Below are 18,943 nucleotides of genomic sequence, written 5' to 3'. Positions count from 1 at the left end.
AGGGGATGGTCATGGAGCAACACAATCTCTGTGTTGGATGGGGCTTTGGCGTCTGCTCCTACAGATGCACAGGTCTCAGACTTGTCTGTGCCTGGGTCCCCTGAGGAGAACTTTAAATGCAGATTCTAGGTGCCTGGGTGGGGCTCAGTTGGTTGAGCATCTGACTCTTGATTTCAGCTCAGATCATGATCTCAGGGTCATGAGATGGAGCCCCAAGATGGGCTGAATGCTGAGTGTGGAATCTGCTTGGGATTCTCTCTCCCTCTGCCCACCCCCAACCCCAGCTCTCTCTCTCTCTCACACACACACACACACACACTCTCTCTCTCTCTCTCAAAAAAATGCAGATTCCAGAGCCCCTCCCAGGATCCAGGCTGGTGGGTCTGGGGTAGCCGCCAAGCATGCATTTTCAGCATGCAGAGCCTGGAGTTCCCTGGTCATTGTCACTCACTCTGCACAGGGATGCTTAAAGCATATATCTACTGTGGCATGTGGGCGCACTTCCATATGTTTGCTCTGAAGCATGCTGGGGCCTTCCAAAGGAAACGCCTGCAGGAGGCAGGCTCTCATCTGTTAAACAGCCCTGAGGATTATGAACTTCTGTCTTAATCTGTTCAGGCTGCTGTAACAAAATACCATAGACTGGGTGGCTTACATAGCAGACATTGACTTCTTAGTTCTGATGGCTGCATGTCTGAGATCAGGGACCGGCATGGTGGGGTTCTGGTGAGACTCTCCCTGACTTGCAGGAGGCACCTTCCCGCTGTGGCTTCTCATGACAGGGAAAGAGAAAGTGGGCTCTGCAGTGCCTCTTCTTATAAGGGCACTAATCCCATTGTGGGGGCCGCCCTCATGACCTCGTCTGAGCCCAGTTACTTCCTAAAGCCGTACCCTACATGCCATCACACTGAGGGGCAAGACTTCAATGTAGGAATGTTCAGGGGCAGCCACTTCTTTCTCAAGTTCAGCTGAAATCCACCTCCTTTCACAGAATCACCTGCCCCCCCCCCTTTTGTCTGCCAGTACACTCTCTGCATGGATGCCTAGGCTCTTGACAGTTCCTCCGGGTACAGAGCTCTGAATGCCAGAGGTGGGGTGCTATGAGGCAGTGACAGTGGACTGCCCAGGTGCCATGACCTCTGCCACTTGGTGTTGTATTCTCTACCTATATCTACAGTCATACAGATTTGTCAACTTGGGGCACTTGGGTGGCTCAATCGGTAGGCATCTGACTCTTGGTTTTGGCTCAAGTCATGATCTCAGGGTCATGAGATTGAGCCCTATGTGGAGCTCCGCGCTCAGCTCGGCATCTCCTTGGGATTCTCTCCCTCTCCCTCTGCTTCTCCCTCCACTCACATTCTCTGTCTCTGAAAGAAAGAAAGTCTTAAAAAAAAAGATTTGTCAGCCTTTCTACATATTTGTGAGTGAGGCTGTGGTTGAAGATGTCTGTCAGTGTCACTTGAATCATTTAATACAAGAATCTATGTGAATATGCCCTGCTTGGGGGCAATCTCAGAAAAACATCACAGTCAGATTTATATCTGATAATAAAAGTAATAATAGTAGCAGCCACTATGTCTCGAATGCTTACTCTGTGTGCCAAGAACTGTCCAGGAGCTTGGCAATGACCCCATGGGATGGAGAATGTGACTCTACATTTTCTTCAGAAAGTCTCTGCTTTATACAACTCTTAAATACTTAATTTCACATCATGCACAATTCATTAGGCCTCTTAAAATCATTTGGTTAGAGACAAGAGACAGTGAAGAAAATAAAGTATCTTTTCTACTCAGCAAAGCAGATGGAGAGGATGTTAAGGATGCCCGTATCTTGGATGCATTTCTAATGGCTGTTACTCTATCTCAGCTCCTAACCCATCCAACAGCCCATCTATCTGTGCTTCTCTCTGTCTGTCTGTTCATCCATCCATTCATCCATCTTCCCCTCTGTCTACCCACTCATCATTCTGTCCATCTATCCATCCACCTGCCCGTCTATCTGTCCATCCATCCATTTGTCTGTCCATCTGTCCATGTGTCCATCCATCCATCCTTCCACCCATCCATCTATTCATCCACATAGTCATCTAGCCAAGATTTGTTTAGTTCTACAGAGTGCCCCTAGCAGTCGAGTAACCCCTGTAACTTGAAGTTACTTATCTGTCGCTATTTCCCTGGAACAGTGTCCAGAATGTGGCATAACATCCTCACTGTCTAGCTAAGGACACTTAGCTCCATTCCTATTTCTGAATTGACAGTGTCAGCCTTGTCAACCACAGAAAGGGTCTGTTTCTTCTTAAGAGTTACCCTCCCCGCAAATTCTTCATGCTCATTATTTCAATAAGGAAAAAGGGAAAGACACCAAACCTCACCATGAGTGCCCCAACGCAATGGGCCGTGGACACCAAACATCTGAGTGTGTCCCCAGCTTCCCTGGCAGAAGCACAGGAGTTGTTCAACAGCCGATATGAATAAGCGATAAGGCACCAACGGGCACTGTACGGATGGCTCAGCAAAGGACTTAATTTGCAACCAAGCACAAAATCAAAGACTCTGTCAACCGAGGAACTGTGCGCCCGGATAACCACCTTGCGCTACCTGAGAAAGCAGTGTCAGGTAAATTTCCAGAGAAAGTAATTAAGGAATCCCCATTGTCTAAAACCAACCGCAAAATTTGGAGCTCTGGAATTTGATGCTCGCTGGGGATCTGGTATCTCCTCCCAGCCTGATCCTTCATCAAAATGAACAGCGGAGGTTTATGAGGGGATCGGCTGGTGTGTCTCCCCCTCACTCTCCCAAAGACGCCCCTCCAGCCCCTCATGCTCCTGCAAGCGTTGTCTTGTTGGACGTGCAGTAGGCAGCAAATGAGGTCACTGCTTGTGGGACGGGGGTGAGATTAATATACAAATCTGTAGACCTCTCTGAGATCTGCTAGCGCCAATTAATATTTATCAAGTACCCATGGCGTTCGTGATACCAGGCATCAACATGCAGCACGTACAGTCCCTGGCATCAGGGAGTCTACACTCGGATTCAAAAGCTACACACAGATAGATGCTCCACGTGCTTGGAGGCCCCCACCCTGGTGGGAGAGCCCACTGCGAGTCTGCGTTAATATTTATAGCAGGTGGCCTCTTCCAACGGAGATGATGTAGAATTGTCGGCCGGGCACAGCACCATGGCCTCCGTTGGGGGAGCACTACGGAGACGCCAGCCCAAGTGGCCTCCACTCGGGGGCATCCGTTCAAAAACTCGAAGGGCCTCAGCAACACACCGCTTTCATTTAATTCCCTCCTTGGCTCTTCCTTGAGCTTAAAATCAAAGACAGGGTCCTGCTGTCCACGGAAGATCAGCCTACCATGACCTCCCAGGTCCCATTCTTAGATGTTTCTGAGTGGGGAGGGTGGGCTAAGCACCCCGACGGACCATCCCGTCTCCCATTGGCAGATGGACGCCTGACGGCCACCTCTCTAAAGAATAGCACCGAGCAGACTCCCATCATCTGGGCTCTGAAAAGAAAAGGAGGCCCCCCCTCCCCGGCAGCTCTGCCTGTCACGGCATTTGTTGACAACCCCATTGAAAACAGCCTCTACCGCCGCTGTGAAGGCTCGTTCTGTCTCCCATTCACTCCTTGCTCAGACAGTTTTTGAAAGGCGAAGAGTCTGGAAGGCACACTACCCACCCCCATCCCCCACCTCTGGCCCGTCACGGAGGGAGAGAGGCGTCAGCCTGGGTGAGCAGGGCTGACGAGCCTCCTCACCTGGCCCCACGGTGCACCGCCTCCAATTAAATCAAAATGGCTTGTTTTTAATGGTCTTTTACACTGACAAGTGGGCGATCATTTCGGGCCCACTAGCTGTCAGGGAGCGGAGGCAAATCCTCGGTTGATAATGCCCAATGCTTCCAATTAGGAGCCGAGGCCGCTCCTGGCGCGCTAACGATTCCCCAGCCGCCCCCTAGGCCCCTTTGGCGCTGGTGTTTCTTCTTGCCTCCTCCGCCGCAAATTACTGACACAAAACGGAAGGCCCCTCGTCTCCTCTGCCACGCCAGGCCGGGCCCTGTTGGGCTTAATGAGCCGATGGAAGTTTCGTGGCTCCGGCGCTAAATTCTTTTCTTGTTTGACAGCTGCTCGGCTAAGGCGAGTGTTGACCTTATAAAAGATTTAGTGTTTCTCATTATTTTCTGTCAAGCTTCACAAGTGATGGCTCTGCGGTTATCATTTGCATCCTGGATGTGTGTGTGTGTGTGTGTGTGTGTGTGTGTGCGCGCACGTGCACACACGTGCTGGATGGGGGCTCCGGGGTGGAAACGGGGAACGGGATGGGGTCCTGCTCTTCCTGCCTCGCATCTGGCTCCCACACAACAGCTTCCAGTGTGACATTCTTCTTGAGCTGAGCTGTTTCAAAAAGGAGTTGAGAGGCAGAGCCCAGATGATGGATGGTTCCAACGAAGGCATCCAGGGCTCCCGGATGGAGCCTCCGTGGAGGCTCCCTGAGACTGGCTGACCCCAACAGCCCAGACAAGCTGGGCAAGAGGAGGATGGGAGTCAGGAGTCACTGCTGGGGACAGTCTTTGGGCCACACTTTGTTTTGTTAAGTTTATTTCAGCAAACAGCACAGCTGACATGGGGCTCAAACTCACAACCCCAAGATCAAAAGCTGTATGCTCTACTGAGTCAGCGGGGCATCCCACGTACTTCGGATTTCATTGGAAGGGACTCCTGCTTAAAGCCATTGCCCGCCAGCTTCCTCCCCCTGCTTTGCATCCTACATAAGGATGTGGTTTTTAAAAGCAGAACCACTAAAAAAAAAAGTGGCACATGTTATCCCCCATGACATGACAACAGCAGCACTGGTCAGATCTCACTCTGTTTCTGTGTCGCTGCCGCTTTGGGGCCACTACACATTAACAAGACTCCAGGCGGTCCATGCTGGCTTCTTTGCCAGCCTCCAGCTGGCCTCCCCACTTCATCCCTTTTCTATCTCCATGCCCTCCCCTCGCTCATGGACCCACTGGCCATCCCAGGTAAGGGTGACCCAAGGGGACTTGAAGAAGGAGGCAGAGTTAAGGGCAGATGAGCCGATGGATGTCTTCTTCTCCTGGGGGTTTGAGTCTTTATTCGTCTCCAATAGAGGAGACTCTTGTCATCTCTTAGAGCAAAAACATGGTACCTTCTCTCTCTCATGCCCATGGCAGGCCTTGCCAGTTGATCCCTGCACACTTTTACATGAGCTTCAATTCAGCCTGAGAATATTTTATAACACACAGCCACCATCAATCTATTCGAACTGATATGATATATGAAATGAAGACTGCTCACCGTCCCTGCCTTAGAGGGGCTGTGTAAACAAATTGCTAAGTATCTCCTGAAAGTCCTCCCTTTTATGGTGCATTAATATGATATGTATGTAAGAGGAAACAAATATAACCCACTAAAGGAAAACAGGTAAATTGGATTTCATCAAAACGAAAAACTTCGATGCCTCAAATGATACTAAGAAAGTGGAAAGCTGACCCACAGACTAGAAACAAATATTTGCAAATCATATCTCTGATGCAGCACTTGTATCTATGAATATAAGTATTACCCTTACAATTCAGTAATGAAAAGGTAAATATTCAAATTTTAAACGGGCAGAGGATCGAATGGATGTTCCTCCAAAGAAGATACACAAATGGCCAATAAACACACGAAGGATGTCCAACATCATGAGCCATCAGGGAAACACAAATCAAACCTCAATGAGACACCAGTTCACTCCTGCTAACTAGGATGGCCATGATCAAAACACAAGAGCGTAACAAGTGTTGGTGAGAATGTGGAGAAATTGGCAACCTCCCATGTTGCTCATGAGAATACAAAACGGTGCAGCCACTTTGGAGAACCCCATGGCAGCTCCCTCAAAAGGCTAAACACAGAGTTCCCACATGGCCCAGCGATTCCACTCCCAGGTATCTCACCAAGAGAAAGGAAAACATGTTTCCACATGACAACTTGTGCATGAGTGTTCACGGCGGCATTCTTCATCCTAGCCCCGAAGTGGAAACAACCCAATGTCCATCAGCTGGTGACGGAATAAAACTGTGTAGATCCATACAACAGAACATTATTCAACCATAAAAAGGAATGAAGTTCTTACATCTGCTACAGTGTGGAAGAGTCTTGAAAACATGATGTGAAGGGAAAGAAGCCAGTCACAAAAGACCATGCCCTGTATTATTCCATTTCTACAAAATGTCCAGGCAAATCCATAAAGTCAGAAAGTAGGGGTTGCCGGGAGCTCGGGAAAGGGAAATGAGGAGTGAGTACAAATGGTATGGGATTTCTTTTGGGGGCAATAAAAGTGGACAATCCTATGCATGTACCTAAAATCACTGATATATATACTTTAAATGGGTGAGCTTTATGATACATGAATTATATCTCAATAAAGCTCTTTAAAAAAAAAAAGGCAAGCCGCTTGAAAAATAAGAATAACCCACTTGAGTCAGATGAGTGTTCATTGCCTGGATGCAGTCTTTGGAGGCTGGAGTAGGGTGATAATTGGCTGCTGTGAAATGGTCTCAGATGGTGAAGGAGGGTCTGGTGTGTTCTCAGCTCCCCCAGATTATCCATTATGACTCTCACCTCCCTGAAGCCTATGAACATTATAAGCTGAAGAAGCAGAGGTGGAGGTTTTGGGGACATTCAAACACCCCACCACGGTGTTACCTTGTTACCTATCAGCCAGCATCTAGCGAAAAGATTCATTGTCCAACTTTGATCGCAACTGCTAACTAGCCTTAGCTAATCCTCAGAAATGATCTAGAGATACCGTATAGTTTCTGGAAACAGCAAGTTGATACTCATTTTCTTTTTTTTTTAATTTTTATTTATTTATGATAGTCACAGAGAGAGAGAGAGAGAGAGGCAGAGACATAGGCAGAGGGAGAAGCAGGCTCCATGGATCGGGAGCCCAACGTGGGATTCGATCCCGGGTCTCCAGGATCACGCCCTGGGCCAAAGGCCCGCGCCAAACCGCTGCGCCACCCAGGGATCCTGATACTCATTTTCAAAGACATGCGTGGCCATCTTTCCTCCCACCCCTGTAATCTCAAAGAGCACAAGAGTCAGTGGAGCACGACCTGGACCCCAGTTCTGGCTTTGTGTGTAAGGGAGCTGGGTCTCCTGGGGCCAGACACTTAACCATCCCAAAGCCTCCTTGTCAGATGAGGATGGTGTCCCCCAGCCCCTCAGAGAGCTGTTTTTCCCACTGCTTGCCCCCCCCACCCCCGCCCCCACGCCAGCTCACCCGACGTGGTGATTCCTCGTGATGCCACATGAGACCCTCCGTGGAGGCAGGAAGTTTGCTTCCTAAGCCTGAGCTTGGATGTTCTTTGAAAACGCAGCATGTGTCAGCAGGGAGGGTCAGGCCCCGTGTCCTTGCTTCATCTATTTTTGGACCACAGAGAAATTGGAGCCAGTAGCAGAATAACAACTTAGGGGACCAGATGTCTCAGGAGAGACTGTCACCCTCGTTAATTACTTAAACCATGAACCTTCTACATCAGAGCTTAGGACGCAGCCTGTGTGCCGACGACGTCTTGCACGGATTTGTGCTCTACCAGGGCCTCTGACCTCCAGCTGCCCTGAACTTGACAGAAATTACTGACCTGGGACTGATCCATAATTTTCAAGTACCTCTCATTAGAGGAGACAGCCCCTCAATCTTTTAAAGCAAAACCTCTCTCCTGGTCCCCAGAGTGGATGTCACTTAAAAAACAAAAAACAAAAGAAAAAAAAAAACTAAACTAAACTAAGATCTTTATAGTTGTCTTTTTTGTTTGTTTGTTTTTGTTTAGCTCTTTGGCAGATTTTTTTTTTTTTAAATCTGGCCTTTTTTTTTTTTTTTTTTTTTTTTTTTCTCAAATCCTGCTTTTTGCCTTCTTGGCTCCCAGACTGGGCACTGGAAGGCTTGATGTCCAGTTGGGGGGCTATTGTGTGGCTAATGAGAGGGGACTGGAGGGTCAGCTGGCCCAGCTGCCCCTTTTAATAGGACCGTGTTGGAGACCTGGGCTCAACAGGCAGGTGGGGAAGCCGTTCAGCCTGCGCACCTGCCCGGTGGCAGGTTAGTTGCTCCAGCTGCCGTGGGCACTTGCACATGCCCTCCATGTGCGTCTGGGGGTGGTTTCATGAACAATCACAGGACCTGACCTTCTATAAAGAGCCCTGTGCTGTGGCTGCCACCACATACCATCTACAGAGGTCTCGTATGGAAGGGAGAAGACAGGAAGGAGACAGGGACAGAGAGAAGGCGAAATGCCGCTCACTCTTCAGCATGTGGACTGGACCAGAGGCTGGTGTCACCAGGCAAAACGACCGCGTCTTTCCTCCTTGGGTCTCAGATGTGTTCCTGGACATTGAGATGAATGTGCCCAGTGAAGCAGGATTAAGTCTAACAGGGGAAAAGTCAGCACAAGCCAAAGCCACAGACCACCGGCCATGAAACTTCATTTGGCTGCAAAACTCAAATGATTCAAATGGATTCATGCACAAATCTCCAGCAAATAAATCTCTTCAAACAGAGTAACTCTTTCTAAGTTGTGTGTGGAGGGAGGAGCCCCCGCACGCCTCCATCCCTTGCCTGAGTCACTTCTCCAAGACGCAGTTCCAAAACCCCGCCTTGTGTTTTCACATCAAAAAGAAGAAAACGCAATCGTTCCTTACAGATAAAACTGACGCCCTCGGAGCTTCCCTCCTTGTTCCCACTCCCCACCCTCCCCGAGGCAGGGCTTTGCATGACTTCCTGGCACATCTTTTCCTTCCAGCTCTATTTAACTAGATTCAGACACATGCTTGAGCAACACAGGGGACTCTTTTGTAGGTTTTAAATCTTTCATACAAATGGCATCATCCTTATGTTCTATTCTGTAAATTCAACTTTCTTTCCCCTGCAACATTGTTTTCGAGATTCACACGTGTTGACCCAGACCTAGAGCAGTGCTGTCCCACAGAACTTTCTGTGATGATGGGAATGTCCATCAGTAGCCACTGGCCGCGTGGGGTCCCTGAGCACTCAGAATGTGCTTAGTACGACAAAGGGACTGAATTTTTTTTATTTCCCTTAATTTTAGTTACTTCAGATTTAAATAGCCACATGTGGCTCGTGGCCACCGTGTTGGACAGGACCTCTCTAGGGTGTTCGTGTTAAGCAATGCAGGGTGTTCCACCGTATGAATTTACCACCTTTGGTTTGTCCAGTCCCCACTGATAGACATGCAGTTATTTCTAATACTTTGTATCCTGTTACCACGAGGATTCTTTTATTTATTTATTTTTATTTTTATTTTATTTTTATTTTTTTTTTTAAAGATTTTATTTATTTATTTGAGAAAAGGGGATGGAGAGAGAATGTGCGAGGGCACAAGCAGAGGGTGGGGCAGAGGCAGAGGGAGAAGCAGACTCCCTGCTGAGCAGGGATTCCCAACTCAGGGCTCCATCCCAGGACCGTGGGATCATGACCTGAGCCGAAGGCAGACGCTTAACCCACTGAGCCCCACAGGCGTCTCTACCATGAGGATTCTTGTACACATCTCTTAGTGGACATTTTTGAAAGTTTCTCTAGGGTCTACAGCTAACCATGGACTCATTGGTTCACAAGGCGTGCACATGCCCAGCCTTTCCAGGTAATGCTAAATCCTCTTGAGTTATTGTACCAAGTACCACCCTTGCTAGCAGCATATGAAAGTTCCCACTTCTAATGTCAGGCTCGTTACCATTACTGCCGCCAGCTGGTGTGATGGGCACGACATGGCATTTTGTCTCTTCATTCTCTGGTTGCATACATTAGGTTGAGCTTCTTTCCTGCATTTATTGTCCTTCAGATCTCCCCTCTGTGAATGGCCCGTTCATTTCTTCTTTCTGTTTTCTGACCGCCGTGGGATAGCAACACCACTTTCACCCCCAACCCCCAACCGCACCTCTACCTTATTTTTGAGTCACTGCCTGTGTGTTATCCCCTTGGGAAACCTCCTCTGTCTCCAAAGTAGGAGTTTGGTTCTCTGTTATTTAACTTCTCACAAATCTGGTACTTCTGGGGGTTCTTGCTGGCTCAGTTGATAAAGTGTGTGACTCTTGATCTTGGGGTTGTGAGTTCAAGCTGCATGTTGGGTGTAAAGATTACTTAAAAAAAAAATCTTAGCACTGGGTGTTACATGCAACTAATGAATCACTAAACTCTACCCCTGAAACTAATAATACACAGTATATGTTAACTAAATTGAATTTAGGGCAGCCCGAGTGGCTCAGCATTTTAGCGCCGCCTTCAGCCCAGGGCGTGACCCTGGAGACCGGAGATGGAGTCCCATGTCGGGCTCCCTGCATGGGGCCTGCTTCTCCCTCCGCCTGTGTCTCTGCCTCTCTCTCTCTCTCTGTCTCTTGAATAAATAAATGAAATCTTTAAAAAGATAAATAAATTGAATTTAAATTTTTTAAATGACATTATATCCCTGAAAAAAAAATCTTAAAAAAAAAATCTGGTACTTCTTTTGAGTACTCAGCACAAATGAAACTGAGTAATTAGTTGTGTGATTACATTTTTATTACTGTTTCCTGGGTCCATGATAGCAGAGGCTTTCTTCTTCTTCTTCTTCTTTTTTTTTTTTTTTTTTTTTTTTAGAAAAGCCTGGTGCCTAGCACAGAGTCCAATCTCCTGGTGCCTAGCACAGAGTCTCAGACATCACAGATACTCAAATAACCAGTACAGAAACAAAAAGGACAAAAAGGACATGTCTTATCCCTGAACCCAGATCATGTGGGCACCAGCTCCATAATGGTGCCACTTCATTCCACTGAGGGGTTTTCTGCTGAAAATAGATAATATTTTCAAGGAAGCTTAAAAATAAAAGCTGAGCAAACACACAGGATCTGATTCATGCAAATTACATTGGCACCAAAGAAATCAAATTAGAAATCAGTCACAGATGTAACTAATACAATTGCCTGGAAATTTAAAAGCACATTTATAAATCACTAAAAGAGCAAAGAAGGAACCCAAACAGAAATCTGATAGCAAAATTAGATGAAAAGAGAATGGAACAAAAATAAATATACTCAAAACTCGAAGCTGAACGGAGATCAAAGAAAATTTAGAGGGCAAAGGAGTTGCTCATGCTATGTTATATAAACGGTGATATTAGAAAAAGAAGGAGTGAAGGGTAATTAGCTCGCAGATGACTCGAGATGCCAGGAATAGAAGTTCGGTAGGAGTGGCCTCAAAGAAGGAATCAATGAAGTCATGAGCAAAATTAGGGAAGAGGTGATGGTACAACTAAGGTACGGAGCGGATGAAAAGCTGGTCCATCGAAAGTGGATTGGAAGAGCAGAACACAGGTGTGTTCCACAGCAGTGGGAAATGGAATCCAGGAATCTAGATCCCCTGGGGGCCAAGCAGGGCCACAGGCGGCAGGGGTGGACTCAGGGGTGGACTCGGGAAAGGTGATGGGCTGGCTGCTGGGCTCACTGCCTGGGGCTGAGCCCAGAACAGGGCATTGCTTCCTACTTGGGGGCCTGGATTTGCGTCTATAGATTTGGATTCCATGGGGGCCAAGGTCTCTTCAAACCCTGGGAATCTTTTATTCAAGTTCAGTTGCCAAAAATATCATCTGAGGGGCACCTGGGTGGCTCAGTTGGTTGGTTAGGCATCTGCCTTTGGCTCAGATCATGATCCCAGGGTCTTGGGATCAAGCCCTGCGTAGGGCTCCCTGCTCAGTGGGGAATCTGCTTCTCCCTTTGCCTCTGCCCATCCCTCCTCACCCCCTGTCCTGTACATGTTCTCTCTCTCTCTCTTAAATAAATACATAAAATCTTTAAATATATATATATATATAAATATAATCTGAGGAGGGGATTAGGAATCCTAGGACCAGCAGTGAACACTAATCTCTTTTGAGATCTGATGGCTACTCAGCGCCTCTGCCTCATCTCATCTCCCAGCTACACTGATACACTTTCATTTGCTCTCATTTGCCCAAATTCTTCCCACTGCAGGGCTTTGGCAGGTCCCCACCATCGAAGACTTTTCTTCCCTCGCCGTCCCCTGCCCAGCTCCCTCATCCTCTCCAGGAAGGCCTTCCTGCCCCCTGGATGGAGTGAAAACCCTCATCCACAATCCTAATAAATTGCCACTAAGCATGTGTAGTGTTTTCAGCAGCCACTTCCCATGCCATCTTGCAGGGTCCACGGGTACAATTGCCACCGTCTGCCTCACTCACTGGCATATCCCCAGGTATACTGCACGGTGGAGGTGCCCAGTCCCGATTTGGGCAACACTATTTGATGCTGCCCATTCAAACGGGTCCAGGGCCTCGGCCAACACAGGTAGAGCTGCCCCCACCTGCTCTGTTCCCAGGGCTCCTGGCAGGCTGGGACGCTCGCCTCTTATTTACCTGCATGGACCCTAGAGCGACTCAGCTCCATTGAGCAAAGCTGTCTCCTGCCAAAGCCGTTACAATTTCTTAGCTCCAGGCAGAGGCAGACCGCAGATGGCTTAATTTAGAAGCATCTCTGAAGGAATTCCTTGCTCCATAGCTCTTCATCCTTTGACTCCAGGGGTCCGTGGGGGTCGTGACCATACACGGCTTGAGGCCTGACTTGTAATTAGGATCCTTATTCCTGGTTGAGTTGCTATTTTAGGAAGGGAGAGTGTGCCTGTGGGATAGGAGCCACTAGGTTCCCAGCAGTGACTCTCTTGACTCATTTCATGGGCGATTATTAAAAAAGAGTGGAGTCTCTCAATGAAGAGCTAGGCCGGTCCCATGGCTGTGGGTTCAATCTATGCAACCAGGGCGAGTGACTTAACCTTTCAGGGCCTCTATTTCCCTATCTGTAAAATGGAGACAACGTCTGGATGTTCTGAGGCTCATGTGAAATCCGTGCGTTGTGCCGGGCAAACAGCAAGTTTGGCGCCGCTGATGGGTGCAGTGGTGCAGAGCAGGACAGATTCCGCAGACGGGCACCCTGCTTCTTGGCATCTGAGAGCCAGACCTCCCCTCTCCATGGACTCCTGGGTCCTGCTGGGGGATTTGGGGATTTCAAGGGATCCAGTTTCCCTTCTCTTTCCAAAGACCCATCCCATGTCGAGGGCGAGCTTTTGCTTGAGTTAGGCCTTAGGAGAGCCCATTATACCCAACAACACACATCTCCTTTGGTTTTCACCTTGGACACACACACCAAGCCCAGGACACATGCACCCCCTGCCACCCCTGCTGACACCATGTTCCCTACACCTCCCTTCCTACCTCCCTCATTCCAACCCCTCCAGGCCATATTCAAGGTCCACCTGGCCTGAGGAGCCTTCTCTGAGCCAGATGAGCCCTGCCGACTGCCTTCATTCACTCACTGGTTCATTCACACACCTTTCCAGTTTTGTTTAAACATGGCCCCAGGCCAGGCACTGCAGGGTCCTGAACAGAAGAGGTGCACACCCTGCCTTACAGGGCCCCAGGGCTGGGCACTCGCTTGAGCTCCCTGTCTTGGATGACTTAACCAAGTCATCCATCCAAGTCATTTTAGATGAATGTTTGAATGAAAATACCTTTCCTACCAAAGTCTCTAAGTAAAGGGGGGCTGAAAAAAAGAAAATTTCCAGATTTCTCTTTTGTGTGTGTGCTGATTTTCACCTGATTATTTCTAAACTGAGCAGCAACTCAGGGGCTGTATCTTTCTGCCACTTCCTCAGGGATGAGAGTGAGTACTGAGCCTCCTGCCACCAACACCAAATTAACACCACCTACCACTGACCATCAACACCACCCACCATCAACACCATCTACCATCAATACTACCCATATCAACACCACCATCAACCAACACTATCCACCGTCAACACCAAATCAACACCATCCATCAACACTAACCACCATCAACACCACCATCCATCAACACTATCCACTGTGAACGCCAAATCAACACCAGCTACCACCATCCATCAATACCACCCACCATCAACACTATCCAATACCAACACCACCATCCATCAATACTATTCACCATCAACACCAAATCAACACCATCCACCAAATGCCATCAGTACCATCTGCCATTCCTGCATATTGAAATGCCCAGGGAATGGCTTGAAGGTTGTATTCATTTCCTGAGGCTACCATAACAAATTACCACAAACTTGGTGGCTTAAACAATAGAAATGTATTCTCTGGCAGTTCTGGGGGCCAAAACTCCAAAACCAAGGTTTCAGCTGGGCTGCACTCCCACCAAAGGCCCTAGGGAAGAATGTTTCCTTGCTTCTTTCAGCTACTGCTGGCTCTTAGCATTCCTGAACTGTGGCCACATCACTCAGCCTATGGCTTCTACCTCTACCCTGTGTCTATGTCTTCTGTCTCAAGCATCCATGTCATTGGAGTCAGAGCCTTCTTGAATCATTCAGGATGTTTGCATCTTGAGATCCTTAAATTAATTACAACTGCAAAGACCCTTTTTACAGATAAGGTCACACCCATAGGTTCCAGTGGTTAGGATGTGGAAATATCTTTTTGGGGGTCACCATTCAGCCCACTACAAGGGCCAGGGGGAGGCATAGAAATAGCAGAGATGTGGGCTACTGAGCCAAGCTTCCCTGTTAAGAGCCTGGCCACCAGGGAGCCTTGCCACACCCTCAGTGCTACAGGAGACCATGGACATGCAAGAGTCCCAGCCAGCTGGTCATCTGAATCAGCCAGGGTGCCCACAAGAGCTCTGGAGATCCAAACTGCCAGCCTTCCTGAGCATCTCTAGCTGCCTTCTGGGAAGCATGGGTGTCAGCTCTGCACCTGATCTCAGTGGAGACATTACCCAGTTTTCTGCCATCAGGAAACCAGTTGGGCTATGAGCTTAGATGAAGGGTTATGACTTTCCCCAGGGGTGGGGAGCTCCCAGGCCTCTGTGTTCCCAGACGGGGGCCAGAGTATGGGGCCCCCAAGCAAAAAGTCTCTTTACAAATCCCTCCCTGTCTTCTAGTGCCTTTTACTATTGTATCCTCCTCCTATCTTTCCCTTCCCCTGTTTTGACACCTAAAGGCTGCCTATAAAACATTTAAAAAATAAATAAATAAAGGCTGCCTATAGCACTGGGGCTTAGCTACCCCCACCCAGAGGGCGGCCCTGGCCTGGATTCTTGACAAGAACGGGGCCTGCTTTATCACCTTGAAGATGTAGCAGAGCCTTCAGCTGCTCCTGCAAACCCATAGGGAACCCCTGCCAGCTCCCCGCTGTGGCCACCTCACCCTCTTGCAAACTGGAGCTCCAGTGGGCTCTGGGGCCAGCACACACCTGCCCCCTTAGCCTGGGAAAGCCCTGCTCACCCTTCCAGCCTCCCCTTCACATCTCCTCCCCAGAGGGGCACCCCCAACTCCCGTGAGGGCTGAGCTCATGCTATCCGTGCTCTCTGCACACCCTCTACTCTCTGAGTTCTGGTGAAACAGCTGCCTAATTATTGTTGATGTCTGCTCCTCCTCTGGATTAAAAACTCCCCCCTGATGGGGCGCCTGGTGGCTCAGTTGGTTAAGCACCTGCCTTAGGCTTAGGTCATGATCTCGGGGTCCTGGGATCAAGGCAGGAGTCAGGCTCTCTGCTCAGTGGGGAGTCTGCTTCTCCCTCTGCCTCTGCCCTTCCCTGCTCTTCCTCTCTCTCAAATAAATACATAAAAATCTTGCAAATAAGTAAATAATCAATTAATTAAATAAAAGCTCCCTGAGGGGACAGAAAATCCCCCATTTCCTGCTGTATCCCCAGTGCCTGGCACAGAGTTTTACTCAATAAATATGCATCACCTGAATGAATGAATGAATCAGTGAGTAAATAAACAAGCAAGCGCAAAACCTTTCCACTCTGGGCCTCCCATAGGTTGTCCTAGAGGAGATTTTCTTGCTCTTGGAGGTGATGGAACTGACCCATGAGGCAGGAGGGGTTTTCGCCTACCACCATTTCTTGAGAAGGAAGGGCAGCCTGAAATACTGACTGCATACCCTTTCAACGGAAGAGACACTCATTGGATCTGTCCCTCACGTTTCTTCTGGAAGGGTGGCATTTGTAAACTCTGGTTCTGGTCCCGTCGCCTCCTCGGGCAGCTGCCACCTGGCAGGAGGGACTTGGAGCTTACTCCCAGGAAGGAGCACTGGCGGGGCCAGAAGTCCCCCCCCCCCCCCCCGGAGAGGGCAGCTTGTTTAGGGTTTTTAATGGTGGAAAACCAGCATGGGAAGAGTGATGCTGGCTATTAGGTCCCACTGCATGGTGACTCCGGTCATCGTCAGGTGATGTTTATCACTCGTGCATCTTCCCTAACAATGAGCTGGACAGAAGGAAAACTGCTGACGCCAAGCAGCCTTGGCCTCGCCGCCTTTGGCCCATGGTCATAACCCATCGCCCCTCGGTGCCAGGATGCTCACGGCACTGACTCTTCCCTTCCTTCCCCCATATGGTGATTTGTATTACTGCTCTAAGATCGAAATGGAGGGGCGGGCAAGGAGAGAAGGGAGCACTGGGAAGGCGCCTTGTACCCACTGACCTGCTCCCCTCTATCCATAGGTGTGTCCCCATCTCGATACCTTCCCCACCGAGGCTGATCGCCAGAGAGCATTCAAAGCCCACCAGGAGGAGCATGCGGTGCGCCAGGGAACCCTGCGGATGGGCAACTACACCCACCCCTAAAGCCTTCTCAACACAGTAGAAAATTCTCCAAGGACTCACTTTTCTTGCCCCAGCTCACGTTAGACACTCCCCTAATTTTATGCAGGTTCTGCTTTGGCAAGGACCTCAATTCGGGTCTTTGATTCTTTTTGGTACGAGTCCCCCCGCCCCGTCCCTTTTTAGATTAGCCAATACTAACTTACTTTAGCCCCAGCAACCCTCTACCTAGGGATTCTCCCTCCTGCAGGAGGCCACCCACCCTTGGTTCTCAAGCCCTCACCTGGTAAGACAAACCCAAATCACTAGGCAGCGGTTAGACTCCAGGCTAAGGGTAGATTCCAAGGCTCTGCCCATGGAGTGTGAACAACCTGTGTATTTCCTGCAGAAAGCAGGACAGCAACGTGGGTAAGAACCCTTGTTTTATATTCCAAACACCAGTTTAACTGTGAGTTGGGGATGCCTGATGTTTCACCATGCCGGAGGACCCCACGCTCGGGGCTCAGGGCCTACCCCCACCTCCTCCACGCCAGGGGCCTGTCACTCAGGCTGGCCAACATGGGCTTCTCCACCCAAACAGACCTTGGGAGGGTGACCCCACAGGAGAGAGCCTTCCGGGTGAGTGGGTCGGGGGATGATACACAGGCCGAGAACCTCACCGGCCAAACTCCTGGGTGCTCCCTACCTCAGTCGTTCTGCACGTTCTTGCCTTCTCCCCACAAATTATATACTGGTCTATTTTGAATTAAAAATGCTATTTGTCCTCATCCTGCTGTGTCTTTATTTGAAAACCAATAAACCTACAGCCAGTGCAAGAACCAACCTCACACTCGTCAGACGGTGTCCTGATCCGGGCATTCTTTGAGGTAGATTACCTCCCCTGACACATCCCAACGGTGCCTGTAGGAAGTCAGGCGCAGCCTCGAGTTCTTAAATCCCAATTCTGGCCTGAAGATGCCAATTGCTGATCTTCGACCCAGAGCCCTCCCTGGGATTTCAGACTCACTCGTCCAACTGCCCGCCTGACGTCTCCACTCAAGCGTCTGGTATTCATTTCAAACCAACACGGTCAAGACAGAACACTTGATTTTTTTTTCCCCCACCAAACTTGTTTCTCCCTTGGTTGTTTTTTTTTTTTTTTTTTTTTCCCATCTCATATGTGACACCACCATTAGCCCTGTTGCTGAGGCAAAAATCATCATTACTCTGTTCCCCTCCACTCTCACCTTGAATCCATCGACGAGCCTGTCAGCACCACTTCCAAGACACCCCTACCCGTCCCCTGGTCTCCGAGCCCCACCAGGTCTCTGGAGACCTCACCCTCTCCACGCTACCCTCTCAACCACACTCTCCACAGGGCAGCCCCTTAGCATTCCAGAAGCTTCTGTTGCTCTGGAAGGAAAACTCCACGCTCCCCACCCAGCCCATGGCACACTAGGTGAGGCGGCCGAAGGCTGTCCTGGCTTCATCTCCCATCTTTGGCGCCTTTCTGGTCCTGGCTACCCCCAGCCACTGTCCTCACTGCCGCCTTTGGCTTGCTGCTCACTTTTCCCTCTGCCTGGAACACCTGGGCCCCCGATTGTCGCCAGCCCACCCCTTCTTGTCATTTAGACCTTAGCTCAAAAATCAATTCCCCTCAGCCCGGGTGGCTCAGCGATTAGCACCGCCTTCAGCCCAGGGTGTGATCCTGGAGATCCAGGATCGAGTCCCACATCAGGCTCCCTGCCTGGAGCCTGCTTCTCCCTCTGCCTGTGTCTCTGCCTCTGTGTGTGTGTGTGTGTGTGTGTGTGTGTGTCTTGTGAATGAACAAATAAAATATTTAAAAAAAAAATCAAGTCCCCTCCTCAAAAGGCCGTCCCTGAAATAGCCACCAGTAAAATTCACATCAGCTTGTTTGATTATCTACAAAACAATGATGCCTTGTTTACTACCTGTCTCTCCTGTGGCAGGGATGTCGCATGGGATCAGGGACCCGAGATCCCAAGGGCCTGGCATACATGGTAAGGGCTAGTGCTATCTGTGGAAGGACCTCCTGCATGACTGTCTGCTCCGGCTCCTGCCCCCCACAGGCCGAGTGCTGGGCAGGGAGACACAGCACGTCTGGTGATTACGGGTCTGATTGAATTTCTTGATCAGCCCTCCCACCCCCGCCCCCACACGCACATGTCTTCCCATGCCATACAAATGCCACACACACTAACACCCCTCAGGAACCTAGCCCAGCCAGGACCTTGACAGACTCCAACCTACTCCAAGGGCCGAAATCCTCCTGCCACCACACGAGCCAG

At 49.4% G+C, this 18,943-nt stretch overlaps 1 protein-coding gene across 6 annotated transcripts in view; it reads left to right on the top strand.

Moving 5' to 3' along the window:
* The window catches only part of CFAP77 (cilia and flagella associated protein 77), a 150,744-nt gene extending 133,322 nt beyond the window's left edge, over window positions 1-17,422 (top strand). For all 6 annotated transcript variants that reach the window (XM_049114955.1, XM_049114954.1, XM_025475590.3 and 3 more), the window contains exon 6: window positions 16,557-17,422. In XM_049114955.1, the coding sequence (XP_048970912.1) occupies window positions 16,557-16,679 (123 nt within the window). In that variant the 3' untranslated portion in view covers window positions 16,680-17,422. The remainder of the gene's footprint in view (window positions 1-16,556) is intronic.
* The last annotated feature ends 1,521 nt before the right edge of the window (window positions 17,423-18,943 follow it).

Source organism: Canis lupus, chromosome 9 (assembly GCF_003254725.2).
Source record: "Canis lupus dingo isolate Sandy chromosome 9, ASM325472v2, whole genome shotgun sequence".
Classification (NCBI taxonomy): Eukaryota; Metazoa; Chordata; class Mammalia; order Carnivora; family Canidae; genus Canis; species Canis lupus.
The sequence above is the reverse complement of the archived record's forward strand: the minus strand, read 5'-3'. Positions and strand labels throughout refer to the sequence as shown.